Source organism: Hemitrygon akajei, chromosome 5 (genome assembly GCF_048418815.1).
Source record: "Hemitrygon akajei chromosome 5, sHemAka1.3, whole genome shotgun sequence".
NCBI classification, from domain to species: Eukaryota; Metazoa; Chordata; class Chondrichthyes; order Myliobatiformes; family Dasyatidae; genus Hemitrygon; species Hemitrygon akajei.
The window spans coordinates 167086885-167113490 of record NC_133128.1 but is presented as its reverse complement, the minus strand read 5'-3'; the positions used below and the strand labels follow the sequence as shown (position 1 = coordinate 167113490).

The window sequence follows — 26606 nt, the reverse complement described above, 5'->3', positions numbered from 1 at the left end:
AAACACCTGATCTGCATATTTTGGCTTTTACTTCTCTTATAGCTAGGAGGGCGCTCTTGCTTAAATGGAAGGATGCTGTTCCGCCTACTCATGCTCAATGGTTACGGGATGTTATGTCATGCTTAAATTTAGAGCAGATCTGATGTTCAATTTTTGAATCTAGCCAAGACTTTTATACATTGTGGGGACCATTTCTGAGTTATTTTCAAAACCTTTGATGAGTTGTACAAGTACAGATGGTGACTAATAATATATTTTATTATATGATAAGTGGTTTTTCCCCTTTTTTTCTTGCTTTTCCTAACAGCTCTGACTTTGGCAGTGGGTTTAGATTTTTTTCTGTATAACAAAATTATTATATTTCAATATTACAATTTAATTTAATTTTTATGAATACAGGGTTTTGTGATTGTAACTATTTTTAATACAATGTATTTGGTACTATTTTATTTTTTTCTTTTGACTTATAATATATATCTTCTTGTACTCTGTATTTCTTGATGCAGAAACTAGTAAAAATATTGAAAGAGAAATGATGATTCTGATAAAGATTGAAAAACGGGCCCTTAACCTGTATTTCAGCCCACTGAAAATGAGAGAGATTGAGTAGGGTAACCTTTAATGGAACTGTTGTGGTATCTTCGTCAAGATACTGACCATTATGCATTAAATCCACATTGCAAGTATTAGAAATTTAGCATATTTTCAAGAGTGCAAATCGCACTCGCTGGTTGAGAACTTGTGGTGTATATACTTTGTTTAATTCCAATTAGATGAAGGTGTTCAAGCACAATTAAAATATCCCAATTATGTATTTATTATCTTATAAACCTGCTTTAGAAAAAAAACAGATCGATGTCTTTGTCCTGTGTTTACATTTTTTTCTCCAACATAAGGTGAACCAGTAAATTGCTGGCACTACACTGGGAGGCCAGCAGGGGGCAACAATGGTTACATTAAGATGTCCAGTTTAAAATCTTCAGTCTGTGGAAACTGAAGCAGGAATAGAAACCTGAAATTCAGCGAAAGAAATCCATCAGGGAAAAAAATACAGATGTTTTCATAAACTTCCAATGATAACTTGAAAAGAGAAATGATACACTACACCAGTGGAATCTAAGATGCCCTTCATCTCATGATATTTATTGCTTATTTAATTATTATTTTATTTCTTTCTTTTTGTATTTACAGCATGTTGTCTTTTGCAGACAGTTTGAAAGCCCAGGTTGGTGTGGTCTTTCATTGATTCTATTACGGTTGTTATTCTACAGATTTATTGAGTATACCCAGAAGAAAATGAATCTTAGGGTTGTATATGGTGACATATATGTACTTTGATAATAAATTTACTTCAGCCACAATAAATCCAGTTCTGACTCCCTACTTAAGAAGGCTTTAGACAAGATCAGAAGAGATTTACTGAAATGATTCCATCAATGAAGGATTTTAGAGACAGGGGTAAATTGGAGAGGCTGGGAATATTTTTCTTGAACCAGAGAAGCTTATAAAGGTACATGATAGAAGTATTCAAGATCAAGAAGTATGTAGCCAGAGTACAGAGAAACTATTTCCATTGATACAAGAGTCAAGAAATAGGAAAGCTGAGAAGTACTTAGTACCCTAGTTTGAGATGGCGCTGAGCTGCAACTCTGTTGAGGTTATAGTTCAGTTCGAGATGTTTTTTAGTGTTTTTTTGTGTGAGGTGGTTCTGGGGACAGGGAGGGGAGTTAGGGTTTAGGAACAGGGATGTGGAGGAATTAAAGGTCAGTCTGGAGTCTTAAGTATTCGCTCCCCAGTCAAATAACAATGATGCAGACGTGGGACTTCACGTGGACCGGGATGTCTAGATGAATGCCAGACCTACAGACTGGTGGCTGAAGGCTGGTGGCCCACCCCCAGGGTCAATGAGTTATCGGTGGGTCCCAGAATCAGAGTTCCATGTCGGCTGAAGGAACGAGCTCTGATAAATTGGTATTTGCTTAATGAGACCGGACTTCAAGGTCTAATCTCCATCGATTAAAGAGAGCTTTTGGCACATTGGCCTTTATAAATCAAAGTATTGAGTATAAGAGTTGAAATGTTATGGTGAGGTTGTATAAGACATTGGTGAGGCCGAATTTGGAGTATTGCATGCAGTTTTGGTCACCAAATTACAGGAAGGATATTAATAAGGTTGAAAGAGTGCAGAGAAGGTTTACAAGGATGTTGCCAGGACTTGAGAAACTGAGTTACAGAGAAAGGTTGAACAGGTTAGGACTTTATTCCCTGGAGCATAGAAGAATGAGGGGAGATTTGACAGAGGTGTATAAAATTATGATGGGTGTAGATAGAATGAATGCTAGCAGGCTTTTTCCACTGAGGCTAAGGGGGAAAAAAACAGAGGTCATGGGTTAAGGGTGAAAAGGGAAAAGTTTAAAGGGAACATTAGGGGGAGCTTCTTCACACAGAGTAGTGGGAGTGTGGAATGAGCTGCCAGATGAAGTGGTAAATGTGGGCTCACTTTTAACATTTAAGAAAAACTTGGGCAGGTACATGGATGAGAGGTGTATGGAGGGATATGGTCTAGGTGCAGGTCAGTGGGACTAGGCAGAAAAATGGTTTGGCACAACCAAGAAGGGCCAAAAGGCCTGTTTCTGTGCTGTAATGTTCTATAGTTATATGATTCAATTATCCATGAGTCTGGAGTTTGTGGTGTGGTTTTTGGGCCCGAGGGTCTCAACCTTTGGCACCAAAAGTCCAGAAGTTGAGGTTTGTTGGCCAGAGCCCCAGGTCTATGAATCTCTGCGAGTCCGCTGGGGTAGTTGAAGGCTCTGTGGCTGTGTGTCTGAATCTGAATCCATGTCCACTGAAGGCTGGAGTCCAAAAAAATGGCCTGTCTTGGAGTTAGAGGATTGGTGTACGTGTGTGGGGGAGGGAGGAGTGGGGTTTGCTGGGCTGTTGCTATTTTGTTGCTTGTTGTGTTCTGTGTTGTTCTGCTGTGCATTGTGGGAATGCACAATGGGTGTGTGCCCCCAGCATACCCTCAAGGGTGTTGATTGTTAACGCAAACAGTGCATTTTGATATTCATGTGACAAATAAACTTGAATCTTGAAGGAAATAAAATTGCAGCGTTTGAGATCGTTGGTGGGGGTCAGCACTGGGTGCGAAGTGTGAGCGGCTGAGAATTGGGGCCAGTTGAACTGCTCTTATCTGGAGCCAGTAGCGATTCAACAGGCCAAGAGCCTGCCTCCTGTGTGGTAACCATCCTCTGATTTTGAACTGGGATCTTCCTTGACAGCCAATCTGTTCTGCTGAAAAGTTTGTGAAGTATTCTTAGCAGACGTTTCCTCAGAAGCTTTGGTGGGTCTGGCAGAAGGCTGGTGGATTCAGAGAATGTTCACAGATGGTGGGCATTTCCAAGAGCTTGGGCCTGTCTGCAGTCTGTAATGAGTAGCCTGTTTCCATGGCAGTCTGAGAGTGTGAGGGGCAGGAAACAAGTGGAAAGTCTGTTGCCCTGGGAGAAAGCAGCAACATACCACTCTCATTCTCCCACTGCAGCTCCTGAAGATTCTGGCTCAACTCCAGAAGTTCCAATGGTAAACCCCATTTTGTGGGAAAAACCAAAGAAAATCATGACAAAATATTTTCATTAAGATAATTTATTTTTAATATACTCTGCATCCAATCATCACAGTTTGTACAGAAAATAACAAGAATGGTTCAATGATCCATTTTGATTTTCACAATTAAAGAGATTCTAATGCCTGCATGTGATCATGCAACAGCCAATAGATTTGTTTCAAATGGTTATTATTAGAAGGATTATTGAAAAGGAATTGTTCTGGCGATAACATTGTCTTGTTTCAGTCTGATATTGTACTGTACAAGAGGAGATACCGTCTGTCACATCTTCCTCCCAGGTTGCATCTCTAGCGACAGTTCTGTCACAACTCAGTGCACAATGTAATGACTTACCAGTAAACTGGAGATTGAAATTCAAGGCACTGACATTGAAACTGGTGCCTCAGCCAGCATTCATTGCACATGCAATCACACGTTGTAATGCTCTGCATTTGTCTACAGGTGCTTATTCCACTTTCTTTTTCTGGGCCAACACACGCACACATCTTTTCGCATTATTCTGAGACTACGAGGGGTGATTGATATGTTCGTGGCCTAAGGTAGAGGGAGTCAATTTTAGAAAACCTAGCATATTTATTTTTCAACATAGTCCCCTCCTACATTTACACACTTAGTCCAGCGGTCATGGAGCATACGGATCTTGGACCTCCAGAAAGTGTCCACAGCAGGGGCAACTGATATGTTCGTGGCCTAAGGTAGAGGGAGTCAATTTTAGAAAACCTAGCATATTTATTTTTCAACATAGTCCCCTCCTACATTTACACACTTAGTCCAGTGGTCATGGAGCATACAGATCTTGGACCTCCAGAAAGTGTCCACAGATGGGTGATTGATAAGTTCGTGGCCTAAGGTAGAAGGAGATGAGTTATACAGCTCTCGTTGCATGTGCATGCAGTTCAACTCTTTGAGTGATTATGCAGAAAGTTTGAATAACTCATCTCCTTCTACCTTAGCCATGAACCTATCAATCACCCCGATGGTTATTAACTGATGAGTTATTAACTTCAAACTTTCTGCATAATCACTCAAAGAATTGAACTGCATGTACATGTAACGAGAGCTGTATAACTCATCTCCTTCTACCTTAGGCCACGAACTTATCAATCACCCATCTGTGGACACTTTCTGGAGGTCCAAGATCCGTATGCTCCATGACCACTGGACTAAGTGTGTAAATGTAGGAGGGGACTATGTTAAAAAATAAATATGCTAGGTTTTCTAAAATTGACTCCTTCTACCTTAGGCCATGAACTTATCAATCACCCCTTGTATTTTGATAAAATGAGTTTTCTAAATTATGTTGAAGTGTGTGTTTTGTTTTAATGGCTTACCATTTACAATTAATGCCCTGACAATCAGCAGTCACTTGGAAAATATCCCTTGCAAAATCACTAGATTTGATGCAGAAGAGTAAACTGATTGGTGTACTTACCAGAGCAGATTAAGAAAGAGGAAGAAGAATTACTTTTGTTTCGGAAAATGATATTTTAAAACTTCTCACTGGAAATAACATTAAAGATTTTACATCAAGACCCAGTAGCAAAATTTCTTGTTATATTTCAACAGAAGGTGTTTTACATAGAATAATTTAACAGGCATTTATTTCATAATTTAAAGAAAGTAAAGAAAGACTCAAAGCAATACAACAAATCAAAAAGAACCTCAATATTACTGCAATACGTCATACACAACATTACTGAAGAATTATAAAAGCCTTCAATTAAATTGCCCTGAGAAACATTTTTGGCTTTCCCTCATTCATCATTGAAACATTCCCACAACCAATGATCTCACTTTTAAAGGACTCTTTACCTCATGATCTCATGTTCTCGTTATTTTTTGCCATTCATTTATATTTGCATTTGCACGGTTAGTTGTCTTCTGCACTCTGGTTGATCTCTAGTTACTTCTGTATAGATTTACTGTGAACGTCCACAGGAAAATGAATCGCAGTGTTGTGTATGGTGACATATATGGACTTCAATAAAATTTACACTGGACTTTAAACTTTTTGTTTAGAATACTTATTTAGCAAAGGTAAAACCATTTCCAAGGGTGTTATCATCAGGAAGAGGCATAGTGGAGCACTAAGTTGGAGAAAAAAAATAGCATTCAAACATCTAAAATATCTTAACATCAACTGGCTATCTCTCAAGGATCTGCTCAATTCATTGCAAATGTGTAGGGCATAATCTTTTGCTTTTAAACTATAGTGAACTTACTTATAATTCAGGTGAATGTCCAACAGTATTCCACAAAGTGCCAGTGTTTGAATAATTGATCTGTAGGTCATTGTCTTGTCTCAATCCTTTCCTGAAGATAGAATGAACAGTAGGAACCTTCAAGCAAGAAAGGAGATGTCTGGGGCCCTGATGGAGATTTTAGCAAGTTTGTTAGCTATGATTGTGGTGTCAGAAGACTGCAAGAACGTTAATATGGCCCCTTACTTTCAGAAGAGCAGTTGGGATAAGCGAGCATGTTTTGCCTCAGTGAGGGGTAATCACTGGAAACGTTGGTGCAGAGGAATACCAGTCATATGCAGGCAAGTGAGATTTATGCAGATACGCATTTTGGCCGCCACACATGATTTGGGCTCAGGAGCCTATTTCCACACCGTACGGCTATGAATCTTTGAATCTTCAGTTTCCCTCTGTAAGATTCTGCAGAAACCTTGAAAATATTGACCAGAACACAGCCCAGAATAGTGACTTTACTTTGTGTGTTAGTAATGTTTTAAAATGAATTTAACAGAATGGTAATTGTTACCGGTATATGTATTTATGACAGTAGCTGTCAGACTCACTGGTTTTTGAAAGCAGCTAAGCTTAGAAGGAGCTTCGGTCAGAGTGGTGAAGGGACAACAATGAATATTAGCAGTATTGATTGAAAAACTACTGGATTTGTTGTAAAGTCCCATGTGATTCACTGATGTCCTTCAGAGAAATAAAATCTGCCACCTTTCCCAGTCTTGTCTATATGTGATTCAGACTTACCCCATCAATAATAGTAGTTACTACTCAAAGCACAATAGTATAGGGAGATTTGAATATGCAGGTAGATTGGGAAGATCAGGTTGGTGCTGGATCCTAAGAGAGGGAATTTGCAGACTGCCGAAGAGATGGATTTTTAGAGCAGGCAGTGGTTGAGCCCTCGAGGGGAAAGGAAATTCTGGATTGGGTGTTGTGCAATAAACTAGATTTGATTAGGGAGCTTAAAGTAAGGTAACCATTAAAAGACAGTGATCATAATACAAGTTAATTCACCCTGTAGTTTGTGAGGGTGAAGATAAAGTCAGATGATCAGTATTGCAGTGGAATAAAGAGAATGACAAAAGCATGAGAAATAGCTGGTTCAAGATGATTACAAGAGGACACTATCAGGGATGATGGCAGAACAGCAATGGCTGGAGTTTCTGGTGGCAATATGAAAGGCTCAGGATTGATATATCTCAAAGATGAAGAGGTATTTTAAAGGGACAATGAGGAAACAGTGGCTGGCAAGGAACGTCAAAGACAGTATAAAAGATAGGGCATGCAATAGAACAAAAATCAGCGGGAAGTTAGAATATTAGGAAGCTTTTAAAAACCAACAGAAGGCAGCTAAAAAGCCACAAGGAGAGAAAAGATGACATATGAAGGGAAGCTAGCCAATAATATAAATGAGGCTGCCAAAAGTTTTTCAAATATATAAATAGTAAAAGAGAGCCAAGAGTGGATTGCATATCGCTGGAAAATGATAATGGAGAGGTAGTAATGGGGGACAAAGAAATGGCGGATGAACTTAATAAGTCTTTTGCATCAGTACTCACAGTGGAAGACATAGGCAATATGCCAGAAATTTGAGTTAGAGGGCAGAAGTGAATGTAGTTGCTATTAATAAGTAGAAGGTGCTTGAGAATCTGAAAGGTCTGAAGATAGGTAAGGGCACTTAGACCAGATGGACCATATCCCATCTGAAAGAGGTAGCTGAAGAGATTGTGGAGGCATTAGTAATGATCTTTCAAGAATCACTAGATTTTGGAATGGTTTTGCACAACTCGAAAATTGTAAATGTCATTCCACTCTTTAAGAAGGCAGTGGCACAGAAAAAAGGAAATTATAAGCCAGTGAGCCTGACCTCAGTGTTTGGAAAGATGATGGAGTTCACTATTAAGATGAGGTTTCGGGGTACTTGGAGGCACATGATAAAACAGCCCAAAGTCAACATGGTTTCCTTAAGAGAAAGTCAAGCCTGACAAATCTGTTGGAGTTCTTTGAGGAAAGGAGAGTCAATGCATGTTTACTTGGATTTTCAGAAAGCTTTTGACAAGTGGCTGCATATAAGATCACAAGACAAGACAAAGGAGCAGAGGTAGGCCATTCGGCCCATCGAGTCTGCTCCGCCACTCCACCATGAGTTAACCTATTCTCCTATCTAGTTCCAATTTCCAGCTTTTTCTCCATATCTCTTGATACCCTGACTAATTGGATATCTATCAATCTCCTCCTTAAACACCCTCAATGATCGGGCTTCCACAGCTGTTTGTGGCAACTTTATGAGGCTACTTTAAAGTTTTAAGTAAGTACATAACAAGATAAGAACCCCTGTTATTACAGGAAAGATACTAGCATGGATAGAAGTTTGGCTGACTGGCAGGAGACAAAGAGTGGGAATGAAGTGGGCCTATTCTGGTTGGCTGCTGGTGAGTAGTGGTGTTCTGCAGGGGTCAGTGTTGGTATCACTTCTTAAATGCTTCACATTACATGTCAAAAATTTGGATGATAGAATTGATGGCTTTGTGGCCAAGTTTGCAGACGATATGAAGATAGGTCGAGGGGTAGGTAGTGTTGCGAAAGTAGATAGTTTGCAGAAAATTTGGACAGTTTGGGAGAATGGGCAAAGAAGAGGAATATGGAATATAGTGTAGGGAAGTGTATGATCATGTATTTTGGTAAAAGGAATAAAAGTGTGGACTATTTTCTAAATGGGCAGAAAATTCAAATATTGTAGGTGCAAAGGGATGTGGGATTACCTACAGGTTAACAAGTCAGTGGTGAGGAAGTCAAATGCAATGTTGACATTCATTCCAAGAGGAGATTCACAAGAATGATTCCCAGAATGTAAGTGTTAACATATGACGAGTGTGTGATGGCCTTGGGCCTATACTTGATGGAGTTTAGAAAAATAAGGAGGGAACTCATTGAATCCTGTCGAATATAGAAAGGCCTAGGCAGAATGGGTGTAGGGAGGATGTTTCCTGTTGTGAGTGAGTCTAGGACCAGAGGGCACAAACTCAGAATGAGGGATGTCCAATTAGAACACGGATGAGCAGGAATTCCTTTAGCCAGAGGCTGGTGTATCTGTGGAATTCATTGCCAAAAATCCAAAACCTGAGATGCAAAATGAATTGGGAGCCCTTGCGCAGAACACCTAAAGATTAACTTGCAGGTAGAGTCAGTGGTGAGGATGGCAAATGCAAAGTTAGCATTAATTTCAAGAGGTCTAGAATACAAGAGCAGGGATGTGATGCTGAGGCTTTATAAGATACTGGTGAGGTCTCACCTTGAGTATTGTGAACAGTTTGGGCTCCTCATCTAAGAAAAGATGTGCTGGCATTGAGAGGAGGTTGACAAGGATGATTCCGGGAATGAAAGGGTTATCATGCAAGGGATGTTTGATAGTTCTGGATCTGTATTCGCTGGAATTTAGAAGGATGGGGGGTGATCTCATTGAAACCTTTCAAATGTTAAAAGGCCTAGACAGAGTAGATGTGGAAAGGATGTTTCCCATTGTGGGGGAGTCTAGGACAAGAGGGCACAGCCTCAAGATTGAGAGGCGCCCTTTCAAAACAGAGATGTGGAGAAGTTTCTTTAGCCAAAGGGTGGTGTATTTGTGGAACTTATTATCGCAGGCAGCTGTGGAGGCCGGGTCGTTGGGTGTATTTAAGGCAGAACTTGATAGGTTCTTGATTGGACACGGCATCAAAGGTTACGGGAAGAAGGCTGGGGAGTGGGGCTGAGGAAGGGAAAGACAAATCAGCCATGATTGAATGGCGGAGCAGACTCGATGGGTCAAATGGCCTGATTCTTCTCCATTGTCTTATGGTCTTATTACATTTGTGACATCTGTGGTGTGCTGAAACCTGTGCTTCACCTGGGAACTTTCCCAAAGCCTTGTGGAATTTCCATTTGTGGTGTCCAAAAAATTTCTGGATCTCGAACATTTTTGGATTTTGAAACTTTGGATAAGAAGTGCTCAGCCTGTATTAGATACAAAAGCATTCGGAAACGATGCCTCAGAAATGATGTCAAAACCAAGACTTTCACAAAACTGGGAAGTGCTTGGCAAATAAAAAGATGACATAAAGATTGTTTGAAACCAGGGGATGAGAAAAGTGAAGCAATGAAATTATCTTGTCTGCCCATAGGTTACACACGATCTTGTTCCTTTTTTTCATTTTTGTATCCCAATGCCTTAGCTATCCATCACTAATTTCTCTCATTTACATTTTTGTTGGTCTTAATCAGTGATTCTCCTGGTTTATTTCAATTATTTTCAGTAATTCAACAATGTTAATGAACATTTATTTAGCACGATAAAACATGCTAAGTTACCAGAGCAATAACTGACATATGACATGAGGATTTGTTGAGACAGGGATGGTCAGCAATATGATAAAAGCTGTGAGTTTGAGGAGAGTGGAGAGGCTGTAAGTTTCACAGAAAGTATTGCAAATAAGGATTGACAGCTGAAGACATGGTGAGGTGAAGCAATGATTGTCAGGATGCACAAGAATTTGTAATTGGAGTGGGGCGGAGATCAAAAGGAACCTTTAGAGTCGAAGATAGGAAGGAGTGAGACCATGGGGGGAATTTTTTAAAAAGATGAAAAGTTTTAAATTGATTAACATGGTCCACTTTGGAATATGAAGGGCAAAATTTTAGATGAAATTAAATTTCTGGCTTTGATATGTTCATACTTGGCATATGCAATTTGATTCACTGCTCATGAAACCTTATGTTCCCTAATATAAATGTAAGACTACTACATTCCAGAAACAATATAAATGTTAATACATTCCTGTGCGCTCCAAAATGCTTATCATCCTATTTTCTTTCTTTGCATTGTTGCTTTAAATCGTGAATAAATGTACAATATTTTAGCTGTTTATCTTCTTCCTTTTGTTTCCCTCTTTTTATTATTCTTGAGTGTGTTTGTGTTGCATTATTCAGTTTCTTTCATTAGAATACAGAAACAGGAGTAGGTCATTTCATCCCTGAGGTCAGCTCTACTGTTCAATGATATCTTGGCTGATTCATGACCTAAATCCGTATCTTATATTCCTTAATACATTTAGATAACAAAAACCTTTAAAATTAAACTTTGCACAAATAACCATTCACTGAAGAGAGTTCTAAACAGTTCCTCCACCCAGTAAATTCTCAATAAGATCTGATTCCTGCAAGGAAATGAAGCCGGAACAAAATCCAGGATCATTGTAGCTGGCTTCTCTTTCTCAATTTCAAACATAACATTCAACTCAGTGATGCTATGAGTGCTAGCAAACTTCTAATTTGTTACCTAAATTTTATTACCAACTTGAACATGATCTACCACTATTTTGGAAATTGAACTTGCTACAATGATTCTGGATTTAGTTAAGGCAGACTTTGCAGAAAACTCTTCAACAATGTGTTTCTTTAATATATCTATTTCTTCATTACTTTCCCCTTTTGATTTGCTGGTAATATCTGAAGCATTATTCTGGTCTTTGCTTTGGATTTCTTCCCCTATTTACTAAAGTCTTCATAGATTCTCTGCTCACCCTTATTCACTCAGACCTTCATTACAATACTGCTTAAGTACACCACCAACAACGATCCAATTGTTTCCTGATCCACTCTGATGTCAGGGTCCCCTGAAGCAACACACTCTGAAGTTGTCTTGAATTCACTTTCATATAATTTCTTGTAATTATACAAATAAGCTTTGATAATTTCTTAATAGTTAATATACTAAAATTTAAAAAGTCACAATATTTCCCTGAATATTGATTAAACTTACATACTGCATATTTGCAACCAATATAATAAATGGAAATATGTGGGCTTAGAATTTGCAATCAGTGGAAAGCCTCATCTGAAAGACTGTATTAACTAAATTCTATTGCTCTTATCAAGAATTTGTGTGGTGTGTGGGGAGAGGGGAAGTGGAATGGGTGGGAGAAGGGGGTTAGAATTAGGAAGGAGTGGGTACTTGTTGGTGGTGGGGTGGGAAGATGGCTAGAATACAAAAGCAAGGATGTAATGTCAAGGCTTTATAAAGCACTGGCGAGGCCTCACTTGGAGTGTTGTGTGCAGTTTTGGGCCCCTTACCTAAGAAAGCATGTGTGGACATTGGAGAGGGTTCAAAGGAGGTTTATGAAAATGATTCTGAGAGTGAAAGGTTTATCATATGAGGTACATTTGCTGGCTCTGGGCCTGTGCTCACTAAAATTTGGAAGAATGGGAGGTGGATCTCATTGAAGCTTAATAAAAGTTGAAAGGCCTTGATAGAGTGGATGTGGAGAGAATCCTTTGTATGGTGGGAGAGACTAAAACCAGAGAACACAGCCTCAGGATACAGGGATGTCCATTTAGAACAGAGATGAGGAAGAATTTCCTCAGCAAGAGACTGGCGAATCTATGGAATTCATTGCCACAGGTGGCTGTGGAAGCCAAAGTCTTTATGTATTTTTAAGGCAGAGGTTGATAGGTTCTTGATTAGTCGGGGGATTAGCCATGAAGGGATATGGGGAGATTGGGTCTGAGAGGGAAATAGATCAGCCATGAGGAAATGGTGGAGCAGACTCAATGGGCCAAATAGTCTAATCCTGCTCCTATGTCTTGTGGTTTTATGGTGGCGATGGGGATGGCAGTTGGTGACAGGAAAGGTGGTGGTGGTCAGTGATGGGCTGGTGGTTGGTGGTGAGGAGAGGTAGGCATTCAGTTGTAGGAAATTGGGATGATGTTTGGTGACTGGCAGGGCATTGGTAACAGGATGGGTGGAGTAGAGGCAGGGAAGGTCCTGCCAATGACAAACTGAAAGCTGAAATCCAGGTAAACTACAGCCTACAGCTGGAATTGTCAAAACTGTTACGAACTTTAATATGTAAAAGTTTCTGAATATTTCTAAACCACATACAAACTTGAAATATTTCTAAAGATCCTACAGTTAGGGTGCCCATAAAACTTATGAGATCTAAATAACTATAATTTAAGTCTGTTCCTCTCAACAGTTTCCCTCCACTGAAATGAACTGGGAAGCAATCCTGATGCCAGATCTTTGGGACTTCTGTCCTTGTGTAGAAATCTTGAGGTTGCCCACAAATATAATTAGTTATGCCGTTAAATTCTGGCAATCCCATAAAATGGAGGGTCTTGGCAATTTTTTACACTACCTTCAGAGAAATCATTGAACTAGTTCAAGGGAAGTATTTATTTTTGAAGAATTGATTTTATTTTCATTTTGATTGGAAAAATAACACATTATATTTTGGTTTTATGCTCCATCATCAATGCCGTAAAATGGTTGTGAAATCAAATTCAATGTCAACATCATTGCCTGCTTAAGTAAATACAAAACAGGAAATATCAACCAGCCAAGATGGATTAGTGTTATTTTTTTCTTCAGGCTGCATATTTGAAAATAAATATTTTTTGGGTGATCATGAGTCCAACCAGTTGAGGGACCAATCATTGTCTCTCTCATAATTGAGTCCTGCACTTTTTGTCATGAATCATTCTGTGTGTCTCTTTCCACATCGGACACGTTCTCATTTTGAGTATTCCCAGACAAGATAGCAGACATTCCCAGGAATGCCCATTGCTGAGGACTTCCAGAACAGTTAGGTTGTAATAGCGCTCCCTCAGATTGGAATGTGACTCAGATAAGGCTCTTTACCTCTCCTGTAGGCATTTCTACCATCCACAACAATCCTTATACCCTCCAGTCTTCTTCATCATCACCGACTGAAGCTCCATTAATCTACTTGCACAAGGAGCCTTTCTCCAGCAAGCTACCACCATCTGCTACCCGGAACCACAATGGGCTTCAATTTCTACCTTGCAACGACTGCTCATTTACTGGCATTTTCCAGACTGCTGACCACGAGAACCAGGTCCCAGAAATTTTCATGGTTTGGCTTTGCCCCTTCTCTTAGTCGACTAAAGTTTGCAACGGTGAGCTCATGATCAAAATTGTGCACTCAGCACAGTGTGTAGGTACACAGAAGAGATTCAGCAGATGCTGGAAGCCCTGAGCAACACACACAAAATGTTGAAGGAATTCAGCAGGTCAGGCAGTATCGATGGAAATGAATAAACAGTCGACGCTTTGGGCCAGGATTGATGAAGGATCTCAGCCCGAAACATTGACTATTTATTCATTTCCTTAGATGCTGCCTGACTTGCCTTTGACGTGAATGTATATGACCACCAAGCAAACACCGTGGGTGCTCTTTGACTTACAGGGCATCATCCTTTCTCACCTAGGGCTTTGATCCAGCTTTGCCTTAGTATTCCAACTTACAAATGCTGATGTCAGTGGATGTCAGAGAAGGCCTCCTATACAAAAGAAAGTTTAAGATTCTTCGGTTACCATGACGTGCAGGAGAAGCTAAAGCTTCTTAGTTGAGAAGGACAACACTTTAAAGTTCGTTTACATAACTAAATGATTAGATTAAGCGGACTGTCTGTCTGGACAGTTTACTTGAATTAGAATGTGAGAGTGGACAGAATCCACTATGATCTTTTCTACCCTGTTGCCGGCTGTTTTACAACCTGTGGTTCAAGTGCTAGGGAAAGCCAGTCCAATATGGGTAAAGACCTTCCCACCACTGAGCACATCTACACAGAGTATCATTGCAGTGCAAAAACAGAAATAAAGTATACTTTAAAAAGGTGAGGTAGTGTTCATGGGTTCAATGTCCATTTAGGAATCAGATGGCAGAGGGGAAGAAGCTGTTCCTGAATCACTGAGTGTGTGCCTTCAGGCTTCTGAACCTCCTTCCTGATGGTAACAATGAGAAGAGGGCATGCCCCGGGTGATGGGGGTCCATAATAATGGACATTGCCTTTCTGAGGCACTGCTCCCTCAAGATATCTTTGATACTAGTGAGGCTAGTACCTAAGAGGGAGCTGACTAATTTTACAACTTACTGTAGTTTCTTTCAGTCCTGTGAGGTAGCACCCCTCCCCCCGTGCCAGACAGTTATACAGCCTATCAGAACGTTCTCCACGGTACATCTGTCAAAGTTTGAGTGTTTTAGTTGACAAATCAAATCTCCTCAAACTCCTAATAAAATATGGCCACGGTCTTGCCTTCTTTATAGCTGCATTGTTCTATTTATTGCTAATTTATTATTTATTACTTATTGCATTTGTATTCTTTGTTGCCTTTTGCACACTTATCTGCCTTTGTTGGTGTGGTCTTTCATTGATTCTATTATGATAATTGGACTTATTGAGTATGCCCACAAATAAATAAATCTCAGGGTTTTACCTGGTGATGTATATGTATTTTGATAATAAATTGACTTTGCAATTTGACATGGAAGGCCAGACACAACCCTTTCAAACACAAGCACAGCATAGAAGCAGTGGCAAGGAGACAGGTGTTGAAGACATGATTTGATGACTCAGCTACTCCTCTTTATTAAATTGTTAGATCAGAAATGAGTCCTTATTTAGATAAAAATCATTAAAGATCTGGCTTATGCAGATACCTATTGAGCATCTGGATAAGTTGTGAAAAGGAAGACATAGGAAATGAATAATGTGATTAATCAGCTGCTGATGTATTTCGTACCAGCACAGGTGTGACAGGCATAACAACCCTTTGTGCTGAAAATCTAAAGATTCTTCACAGAACATTAATTTGAATAAGCCGTCTGTTATTTTAACTAAACTACTAAACATTACTGATGTAGCACTGGACCAGCCATCACCACCTGTGACAATCTATCAGATCTACAACTTCAAGAAATTGCAGTGGAATTAATAGTTCAGCTGCATTTCAACAGATGGAACTAAGTTTCGCTATTTATTGTGACTATTTCTATGAAGCTTCATTTTGATGAAGGGTTGCCTCAAATAGTGTAACAACACAAAGAAACTAATTCATAAAGTGGTATCATCCCACAATTAGTTACAGATAATAATTAACAAAAGGATCGCAATGCCAGTTTTTCACACAGGCAAAATCCAAAGTTTTGCTGTCTTTATTAGTTGAGAAATCTGTCTGCCAGTAGAGGCTTATAGGGTAGAATCTGGATTACTTAACTGCCCATTTGATAAGTAGGAAGCATGTACCAACTTTTGACCAAAAGGACACGTCCACCAGATATAGTCGGGGGAAGCACGAGGAGTCCTTTATCCACAGTTAAAGCAAACTCAGGACCTCTTTCATTTCTATGTCAGGGAATTAATGCCCCATCACTGTGGATATTAGAAGTCTAAGATGTAATAGAGAATGCTGGAAATACCCTGCAGGCAGGCAGCATCTGCAGAGAAAGAAACTAAGTTAATGGGTCAAATTAATCTTTCTAATTGCTGTCACATACAAACCGCACTTCATCCCCTACCCTCGTCAATCACCCTTCCTTTCCTCTGCTAAATGCTGACATTGGACCAGATCCTTGAACCCAACACATAAACCAAATTTTAGAATACAATCATAAATCAGAAGATCAGATGTACATAGTTGACGGCTAATGTGGTACTAACTGCTGCCAACATTTGGGCATCTCTGCACCCAAATGCTAAAATGAAGCCTGAGGTCCAACATCAAGGAGCCCTTGGTTTCAACATATGAGGAGACACCCAAACCCATCAGTCCTTCCCCTTCCCTGCCCAAAAACATTCAAGGCTTATTTCCAAAACAAATTTAAATTAATATTTTTGAACACAGCACCTCAGCAGAGGAAACAGTCTTTTTTCCATTCACCTTATCAAAGTATTTTGCATACGTAATTTATAACAGAGTGCTAGCCTTATGAATGAAGGTTAGCCCCTAAATTTAAAACCATACCTGTAAATAGCCGATGAACAAATGCTGTACCCTCTCTTTCACTTCAGTGTCTTTGCTCTAGTGAATCAATGTTTGCCCTTAATTGCAGAATAAACATGATTTGTGTGTTGATGGGAAACTGGAATTAGTCCACAAGGATGAAATGGAAACAAAAAAATGTCAAAATGGAGAAAGGACCAAAGACTGAGTAGTTCATTTAAAAATACTGAAAGTGGCTTAAAATATCAAAACTAGTTCAATTAGGGTGTTGTATTCAGATTTCTTTAAGTAATTAAAAAAATACAAACTTGTCATTGCAGATATACTGGGTGCACGGATCCAGCTAACATTGAGGCTGTGGCTGCCCCTGCATGGATAAAATGTCAGTATTCCAAAGAGTACTCATGCAAATAACATCACAGAAAAGCCTTTTCACAGGTCTTCAGTACCATTTCTTACACATTGTTTTTTTGAAGAAGCCATTGATTACTCATAGCATCTTGCGCCTGGATATTTGCTTGAGCAGCATTTATTTACAGGTTACTATTAAACTTCCAATATAATCAATACTATTCATACCAGCTTGCAACCGATTCTGCATGACTGGTGCCAAACACAAGGCATCCTTTAAAACAGCCTGCAAAAAAAGTGCCAATTTGGAAAAAAATTCTCAAATGTGATTCATTCAGACAGAAGGGTTGGGCAGTTTTATTGGCAGAGATTTTTAATGAGTAGTATTTTCAAAACCAATAAAAAAGATAGTCAAAGCATGAATTTTACTGGACACAGGTTGTATTTAAAATTCCATAATCTTATGACTTGGTTATGTTGTAATAAGGGAAATTGAACAGAGAAATTCAGCACTATCAAGAAAACAACTTCAGGCAAGAAATTATTTGAAAACGGAAGCAAATCAGAGAAAGCTGGCAAGGGAGTAAAAGCGAACAGGAGCCTGAAGGAATACCATTGATGGTGAATAGACGTAACAGTGAACCATTAGTAAGTTCCTGTCAGAAAGTTAACTGACCATGTGTTACTAAGATGAAGGAAACAGTTGAGGTAAGATGCAGCAAACCCATAAATCTTGAACCTAAATGTGAATTTACTGAGATACAATAGCTGGAGGGTATGAAGGACAGCAGAAAAGATCGATAATAACAAGATGATTTTAAGATTGAATTTTGTGCCAAATGTGAACCCTTAACAGATAATATGTCAGCTTTTGATAACTGCAGCTGACAACTGTTACTGACTTTGTATGGTTTTTTACACAGGTTTTTAAAGCCCTTTAAGATAAAATACTGTATATGAAGATTTTCTCTTTGGAGATGCTGGCAGATGAAGTTTGGGACAGTCTGGTTGAAATGCATAAACTATATTACAAAGCTATTCTGAATTCTGCATAATCCTGAAGCTTGAAGACTTGTTGAATCCTTTTAGCTTTTTGTTTTGAAAAGAGATGCATGGAGGTAAAAGTAATTAGACAATTATGTAAGAAAGAAACTTGAATGAATTGTAAAAAACATATCTCAAAAAACTGATTAATAATTCAGTTAATTTCTATGCTTCCCACTGTTGTGATTGTAGAACCAGTACATCCTTAATTTAAAATGTTATTATCATATTACTAACCTTCTTGGAAAAATGCAATGTGATTGACCAGGTGAGCCATTGCTATCTATTAATGTCTTTATACACTTGGAAGAATGGAGGTTTGGGAAAATAAAATGTAATGCTTAATCTTCACGTTCATGAGCTATAATTAACATTCAGGGTCCAGCACATATTACTACTAAGGGAACAAAATATCAAAGCTAAGGCAATCGATTTGCAATTACAATGGCAATGGCAAACTTCCATAGGTTGTTGGTATTTAGTTAATTATTAATATCTCTCATTTGAACAATCAATATATTTAAGATGGGGAATATTATTAAAACTAGGAGTAAGATAATAGAATAATTTGCAAAGAATAGGTTTATAGGGAAAATTATTTGTTCTCAAATGTTACAGAGATGGTTTCATTTTGACTCGGACATTTCACAAACATTTCGATTGATACTTTTCGATTGATACTTTTCATAAATGCAAGTTTCCCCAAAGTTCCAAAAAATAGAAACACCAACATTTTGCTTTATGCACTGCATATCTCAATAGCCTTTATTTTCAAGGCAAACAGTATTGCAACATGTTCAGTAAAGCTTAAAATTATGTTTTTTTCTTCTAAAATTATTTACTTTCTGTACATTATTGCATTGAAGTGCTACAAATTAATGCAGCAGCTTTACAGCTAAACATAACAATGGAAGAATTAAGAGATCAGAAGAAATTTTCTGAGTGTGTAAAATAAACAATCTAAATTTTTTTTTAAAAAACTTCTGCTAGAGAATCATCATGATTTGTGCAATACATTGAGCTGGTACTTTAAACACATCTTTCACATTATTTAGCAGCAAAAGTGACAAAAATGCTACCAAACAAATTAAAACAAATTTATCACAGACCAAAAATGAAAACATACTCATTTGAATTATATCTCATGAGGCTGTGCTATCTGCAAGATACTAATTTACTGAGATGGTAAACGTAAACAAGAAGTGAAGAAAAGCTAAAAAATAAAAGTTTGCAGAATGTTTTGTATAGCTCTGCAAGCAACTACACTGCAACTAAACATAAATTATTATTAGAGTTTTAAATCAGACCTGAAACAATTCTATCACTATATAAGTTACAACAGTGTTGTGTTCACGTCTGTAACAGCATTTCACAATCCCTGACATCACAATGTTGTTTTAAACTACGGATGCAGTTCATAAGGAATTCACAATTTAACACATAATGCATTACATTATGTACCAGATGTTCAGTTATATCAATAATAGTTTTTACACCTCTATTTATTAGGAAGACTCTTGATGTTAAGTCTGCAGCAATAGAAATCAATTATTTACTCTTTGTAGATGGATTCCATCTGCAGACAGACTCAAACCAAATAAAAATAGTTATAGATTGTAAGGGTTAACTCCGTAAAAGTCCCCTTGGAACTCACAAGCCAGTGTTGGTAAATTTATTAAAAATCACATCACACCGGCACTGAGATCGCAACTGTTCACTGAGATCCTGTGACCTGGGTGTCAGTCTGTATGCTCCACAGCATGGACAAATACAAGGAAGAAAGAAAAGTTGTTTGTTTTCCCATCTCTGCTGGCCTCTTGTTGTCCCATGATTACAAAGAATCAATAAGGTGCAAAGAGAATTGACCCAGGTGATGCGCGGATGGGCCCAGGAGCTGGCCTCAAAAGGGCAGGTGTTAATGCGGTCGTCTGGAATAACGAGGTAGCAGGACGTGGGTGGAGAGAAAGTGGAGTGGTCATAGCTGCAGCTGCAAAAGGATTTGAAAGGAAACCAGGCGCCAGTGGTTTTATTAAATCCTTTTGAAATGCTATCTTAGCCTGAAATAAGAAAGGCAAAAGAAAATATTTTATTAAGTATTGGTCACTCATGACAGAATACAATTGCAAGCTGTTTCTTACACTATAAACATTTTATCAGTGCATGTCATTTCTCCAACAGACGCAGACAATCGTATCGCCTAATGATGCAGAATGAAGCCATTTTGTCTGTTGGGTCCACACTGGCTTCCTGAAGAGAAATCCCATTAATATTATCCACCTTCTCCTTACTTCTCTGTACCTCTTCAACTTATTCTTTCTCATATATACCTGGCAAATCCCCTTTGACTTTCCCTGCCGTTAATCTGCACTAACGGTAACTTATATTTACCTGTTAAATTACCAGTATGCTTTTGGAATGTCAAATGAAACCAAAGCATGCAGGAGAAACCCATGTGGTCACAGAGAGCATTTACTTAAGAACCACACAAACAAACCTGGGCCCCTGGAGCTGTGAAGTACCGCACTAACTGTTGCACCACATTGCCGTCTCTCACAACAATCAGAAACTTTAAGATTTAGATCACCAAATTATCAAACTCAGATGAAATGAACACCCAGGCTTTTAAAACACAATAGCAAAGGCTTTGATCATTATTTTCTGAGCACCCCTGACTAGTGTGGAGCCAGAGGACACACATCCCATCATTGCTTAGAAGGAGAGGAATACACTCAGTAATTATAGTCATTTAGCTTAGCTTTAGATGAGGCAAACTGTAGATCCAGTTGTTGGAACCAATTCAGAGGGCATTGTCCTTTAGAAAAGCACATTAATCAAAGCACAATATGTCAGGGGAGGGTTTTGACATCATAATTTTTTAAGGTGAGTTGATGAAGGTGGAATCACTAATTTGGTCTACCTGGATTTTAATACTGAATTGATAAAATCATAAGAGAAAGACTGACCAGAAAAATAAAATCCCATGACACCCAAGGGAAAGTGCAGAACTGTCTTTGTAGGAAGAAGTGAAGGAATGGTCAAAAGGCCCTTCAGTGAATTGAAGGTTGCGAATGGAGCGATATATTACAACGTCCCATTTTGGGGTGGATGTGGGGAAGCTGTAGCTGTAGGAAATACCAGCAGACTGAATGGGTCAGCAGAGAAATGCAAAATGGAGATTCGTTCGATAATACAGATGGGCTGGGCAAACAGATCAAAGGATTGCACAATAAATAGTGGAAAATTGAGAAGTGTAGAGGAATGGATGGAACTTTGCAATGCATTTTTACAATTCCCTGAATGTGGCAGGAAAGGTCAAGAGATGCATATGGAATTCTAAATGAACCAAGGCACTGAAGGGAATAGCAGGGAGGCTAACTCTGTTGTTGTATAAAACACAGCTATTTCGCAGATGGTCGGATCACATTACAGAAAGTATATGACAACACCAGGGAGGTCGCAGAGGAGATTTATGAGGACGTCACAACATTTTGAAAATTTTAGCTATTGTCACAATTGGCACGTATCCCTGCATTCGTGACAAGTGTTACACCTGCCCTACTCCTTCTCCCTCACACCCTTTCAAGGCCCCAATAGTCCTTCCAGGTAAAATGACACTGCACCTGTGAGTCCGTTGGGGTTACCTATTGTACCCGATGCTCCTAGTGCAGCCTCCTCTACACTGGTGAGACCTGACGCAGACTGGGTGACTGCTTTGTGAAGCACCTCCACTCTATCAGCCATAAAAGGCAGAATGTCCTGGTGGCTACTATTTCAAATCAACTTCCCATATTCATTCTGACATGTCTGTCTTTGGCCGCCTCTACTGTCATGATGAGGTCAAACTCAAGTTGAAGGAGCAAAACCTCCTATTCTGTTCAGGTAGCCTCCAAACTGATGGAATGAACATTGATTTCTCCAATTTACGGTAATTTCATCCCCCCTCCCCTTCCTCTTCTCCTCATCCGCCCATCACCTCCATCTGGTGCCCTTCCTCCTTCCCTTTCTCCGATGGTTCACTCTTTTCTATCAGATTTCTTCTTCTTCAGCCATTTACCTCTTCTACCTATCACCTCGCAGCTTCTCACTTCATCCCCTTTCCCTGACTCACCTATCACCTGCCAGCTTGTACTCCTCCCATCCCCCACTTTCTTATTCTGGCTTCTCTTCCTTTCCAGTCCTGATGAAGAGACTTGGCCCAAAATGTTGACTGTTTATTCGCCTCCATAGATGCTCCCCAACTTGCTGAGTTCCTCCAGCATTTTGTGGGGGTTGCTCTAGTTTAGACAGATTTTACTTTGGAATGGAACAGAATGAGAATAAATACATTTAATGGAACAAAATTATCAAGGCACCAGGCGGAATGGATAGAAATCCCCAAATTGTTTTGGCAGAAGAGTCAATAATCAGACTGTTAAAATTTTCAGTGATCATCAGATTCAACAGAATGATGATCATGAAGGTTGTTTTTCACCAAGATAATGGTGGGAGTTTGGAAATTAATATTATAAGGTTATATTGGCAGAAACCTTGCAGTTAAAAGTACATGAATATGCATTTTAAGTGTCATAAGGTATGGACTAGAAGGCTGTGTCTTCTTCAGCTGGCATAGAACAATGAACTGAAGAGCCTGATTGTCTTTGCCTAGAATTTCTACACTTTGATATGTAGATTTTGTATGTTAATAGATTGATAAATAGATAGATAAAAAGATACTTTATTGATCCCAAAGGAAATTATAGTGTCACAGCAGCATTACAAGAGCACAGATATACAATTTACAAATATTATAACACAACAATCACAAGTAATGCTCTGCAGAAGCACTTGGTTGATTTGATATGATGCGATGACATTAACTTGACTGATAAAGTGGATTTGATCGCTGGTCAAAATATGAATGCTTATTGGTATGCTAATAAAATGTATGCTGTTAGTATTGAAGCATCTGCAGGAAACTTCCACGTTATCACAAGCTTTGCGCAGATGGTTGGCAGCACTCAGAAGTAAGTAAGTTCCTGTTTAAAAACCAATGATCTCGAACGCAGAAAAATGCGGATCTGCGATCCTATAACCTGTGTAATGTCACTGTTTTCTGCAACATAATTATAGAGGGAATTTGTTCCATACTTTTGATCTTGGATCTTGGTATTCAGTAATTCTATGATTTACATGTTAGCATTGTTGTGCAGGAGAGGCAGGAGTAGAAATATTATTCTCACAAAACAGGAAACAATGTTACATGCAAAGCAAAATACAGCAAGAATACTCATTTTCATTTACGTTACATCCTGGTGATGATCATATGTTAATTTTGACCGTTTTCTGCACAGCAACAATATTAACATAGAACTTACTGCCAAAATAGTTGAGTTGCGTTGCAGTTTGCTGTAGGGGCTGTACTTGGGTTTCAATGGTTTCCCTGCAACTCTATCCTTATGCCTCCTGCTGGAAATGTGCTATAACACAGAATACAAATATTAAAATCATGGGGCACTGATTTGCATAATGCAAAAAGAACATTATTCTGTTAGCACCATGGCATATTTGGAAGAAAATAAAACCCAGAATACCGGACAAGCTCAGAGTAAGTCAATATTTTGGGTTGGCTTCCTGCATCGGGACTGCGTGGGAAGAGGAAAGGTTGCCCGCATATTGCCGTATTTGGGCGTGGGTAGGGGGAGTCAGGATTCAGGCTAGTGGGTGATAGTTGGAACCAGATGGGAAGAGGATGATGAACAGATGGATCCAGGTGGAGGGACAAGGTGGGGAGCTGAACAAATGGTGAACGAAACCTGGTGGGCAGGTGAGTGCCAAGGAGGAGATCACTGAGGATTACCTGAAGCTGGAAAATTCAATGTTCATACCACTGGACTGCAAGCATAGAATCAGATGCCCTTCTAATATGCGCTTAGCTTCTCCATGGCAATGGAGAAAGCCAAGGACAAACAGGATGGTGTGGAAATGGGATGCAAAGTAAAAGTGACATGCAGTTGGAAGCTCGAGATGCGTACAAGGTCACATTGTGAGCCGAAATGTGGTTTATCAGGTTGGGAGAGATGCAGATGAAGCTCTGCCTCACTTGGAAGGGCTGTTTAATTCTCTGGATGGATGAGGTTTGAGACAAAGAGATGGATGATACACCTCCTGCAATTGTAGGGGGACATGCCAGGGAAAGGGCAGGGGTGCAGTGTGGACTTGTCGCAGGTTTGGATATTATTTATTATTTACCTGTTTGAGTTGAATTTCTGAGTTGACGTGAACATCACAGATTTCACAATGGAAAGTCTTGTTTTGTAGTCCAGAACCTTTTGTACCATTTGGAAGTTTAGCTTTTGATCCTGGTCTGGGATATGATTTGATAGGACCAGCTCCAATCCGAGCTTCAACCATTGTTTTGTGCTTGGAGCCTGTTTATAACATAACACATTTAGTAACTCAGTGACTTGTTAAAGCCTATCAATTATCTGTTATAGTCTATAAATTATCTGCTGATTCATCATGTATCCCACTTCCAGCTATGCAGTGCGGAAAAAGGGATACATCATGGAGAGCGCAAGGGTGGAAGGAAAGATATCAGGCATGGTAGATGAGAAATGCATGGCTACTTAGCTCAATCTGCAGATGTTCTGATAATGTTCATGCGAGCAACAATATGTCCATATTTTTAAGAATTTACTATTTACACTTGTTTGACTACTTTGGTTCACAGCTTACAGCCACTGGAAGGCATAACCCGCTTCTGTAATAGGACTGAAAATGTGCTAGGTTTAGGAATACTTAGTCACAACTGATAGCACTGGGTGTGCAAAACAGGAGTGACACCATGTTGTAAATGGTGTTTAAGTTAGTGATAACAGATTGTGGAAGCTGAGACTGCAAATTTAATGCTGCTGACGGAAGATAGTATCTCCTCAATATTTTAAAATGTAGAAAAGGAAGAGGAGATTATAAAGATAAATGCTGGGATGATATAAAAGGACAAATTAGTTCACAACACAAGATGGGAACAAGCCAAGAAAAAGCTGGTCTGCATGAGGTCTGACTGAGGGAAGGAACATTAGTTCAATCTGCTAAACTTCATGAGTCATATCATCTCATCTGCTGGAAGTCTTGAACTTCTAATCCCTTCACAGGCCAGTGCTGAGTTCCCGTGGAACTCAGAATCTACTGGTCTAGTTATAGTAGGGTGTTTATATTACCTGCGAACTGGACATTAGTGATTTTTTCTAGGTATCAGTACTGCTGAATGCCAAGAAGAACAGGCTCAGTTAGATAAAGGAAGGAGGTCCTTGCCTCAGTCTGTGACTCAAGGTCAGAGGGGTGGGGAGGACGGGGTAAGAGCAGAATCCTACATGGAGTTTTAAGAAGCAGGTATGTGATTTTCTGACTCCCCTGTCAAATTTTAAATTTTCCGTTTTCATCTGTTTTGTAAAATCTTTTGATGTTTTATTTTTATTCTTGCTCAACCAGTCCTTGACAGTCCTGGAAATGTTTGATTTCTGAATGCAAAATACCAGTAGTTGACCTGCGCTTGTTCTTCATACTACTACTAGTGACATGGTATTGATACTTTCTACCTTTTGGTATCTGATCTATACGATCATCTCAGACATCACTGGAAACGCTTTAAATAGATCACCCTGCACACTGGGAGCAGCACAGTCGATAAAAACATCTCAGATTGAGAGCAACACACTGTCTAGAGATCCGAAGAACAATGGCTTATGATATAATGAAACTGAGTAACAATCAAAATGAACCAGATAGTAGGTTTACATAGCAAATTTACTTCAGATTTAAGAATCAGAATTTTAATCCGAGCGTTTTAGAAAAGGTTTGCTTCTTTTCCATTACTAGTAATATTCAAACGTTCAGCCACATAGAAAAACAGTTTGCTTAAGTGGAAATTATGCATCACATCATGTGAAGCCTTCAGTTTGTCTCTCCTGCAGCCCTTTGTGCATAACATACTCCCAAAATTTACATCAGCACATGTGATGGATGGTTATATCATTTCCAAAGTATGTGCATGAATCAGAATCAGATTTTAGATCACTGGCGTATGGCCAGTGATTTGAAGGTGTACAGGAGCAACATAGATCAACTTGCTGAGTGATGATGCAGCAACAACCTTGCACTCAATGTCAGTGCGACCAAAGAACTGATTGTGGACCTCAGAAAGGGTAAGATGGGGGAACACACCAGTCCTCAGAGGTGGAAAGGGTGAGTAATTTCAAGTTCCTGGGTGTCAACATCTCTGAGATCTATCCGGGTCTAACCTATCGATGCAGTTTCAAAGAAGGCATGGCAACGGATATATGTCATTAGGAGTTTGAGGGAATTTGGTATGTCACCCAAGACACTCATAATTTTCATAGAGAGCATTCTAACTGGCTGCATCACTATCTGGTATGGCGGTGGGGGGGGGGGGGGGTAGTGGTGGCTACTGCACAGGATGGAAATTAGCTGCAGCGAATTGTAAACTCAGTCAGCTCCAGCATGAGCAGTAGCTTCCCCAGCAACCAGTACATCTTCAAGGAGCAATGCTTCAGAAAGGTGGCAT

The 26606-nt window shown here is 39.3% G+C and overlaps 1 protein-coding gene across 12 annotated transcripts in view; it reads right to left on the bottom strand.

The window, feature by feature from the left end:
• Nucleotides 1-18776: 18776 nt before the first annotated feature.
• Nucleotides 18777-26606, bottom strand: part of znf385b (zinc finger protein 385B) — a 406157-nt gene continuing 398327 nt past the window's right edge. For all 12 annotated transcript variants that reach the window (XM_073047095.1, XM_073047096.1, XM_073047094.1 and 9 more), the window contains 3 exons: nt 24272-24450; nt 23398-23499; nt 18777-20100 (listed from right to left, as the gene is read on the bottom strand). In XM_073047095.1, coding sequence (XP_072903196.1) covers nt 19885-20100; nt 23398-23499; nt 24272-24450 — 497 coding nt within the window. In that variant the 3' untranslated portion in view covers nt 18777-19884. The remainder of the gene's footprint in view (nt 20101-23397; nt 23500-24271; nt 24451-26606) is intronic.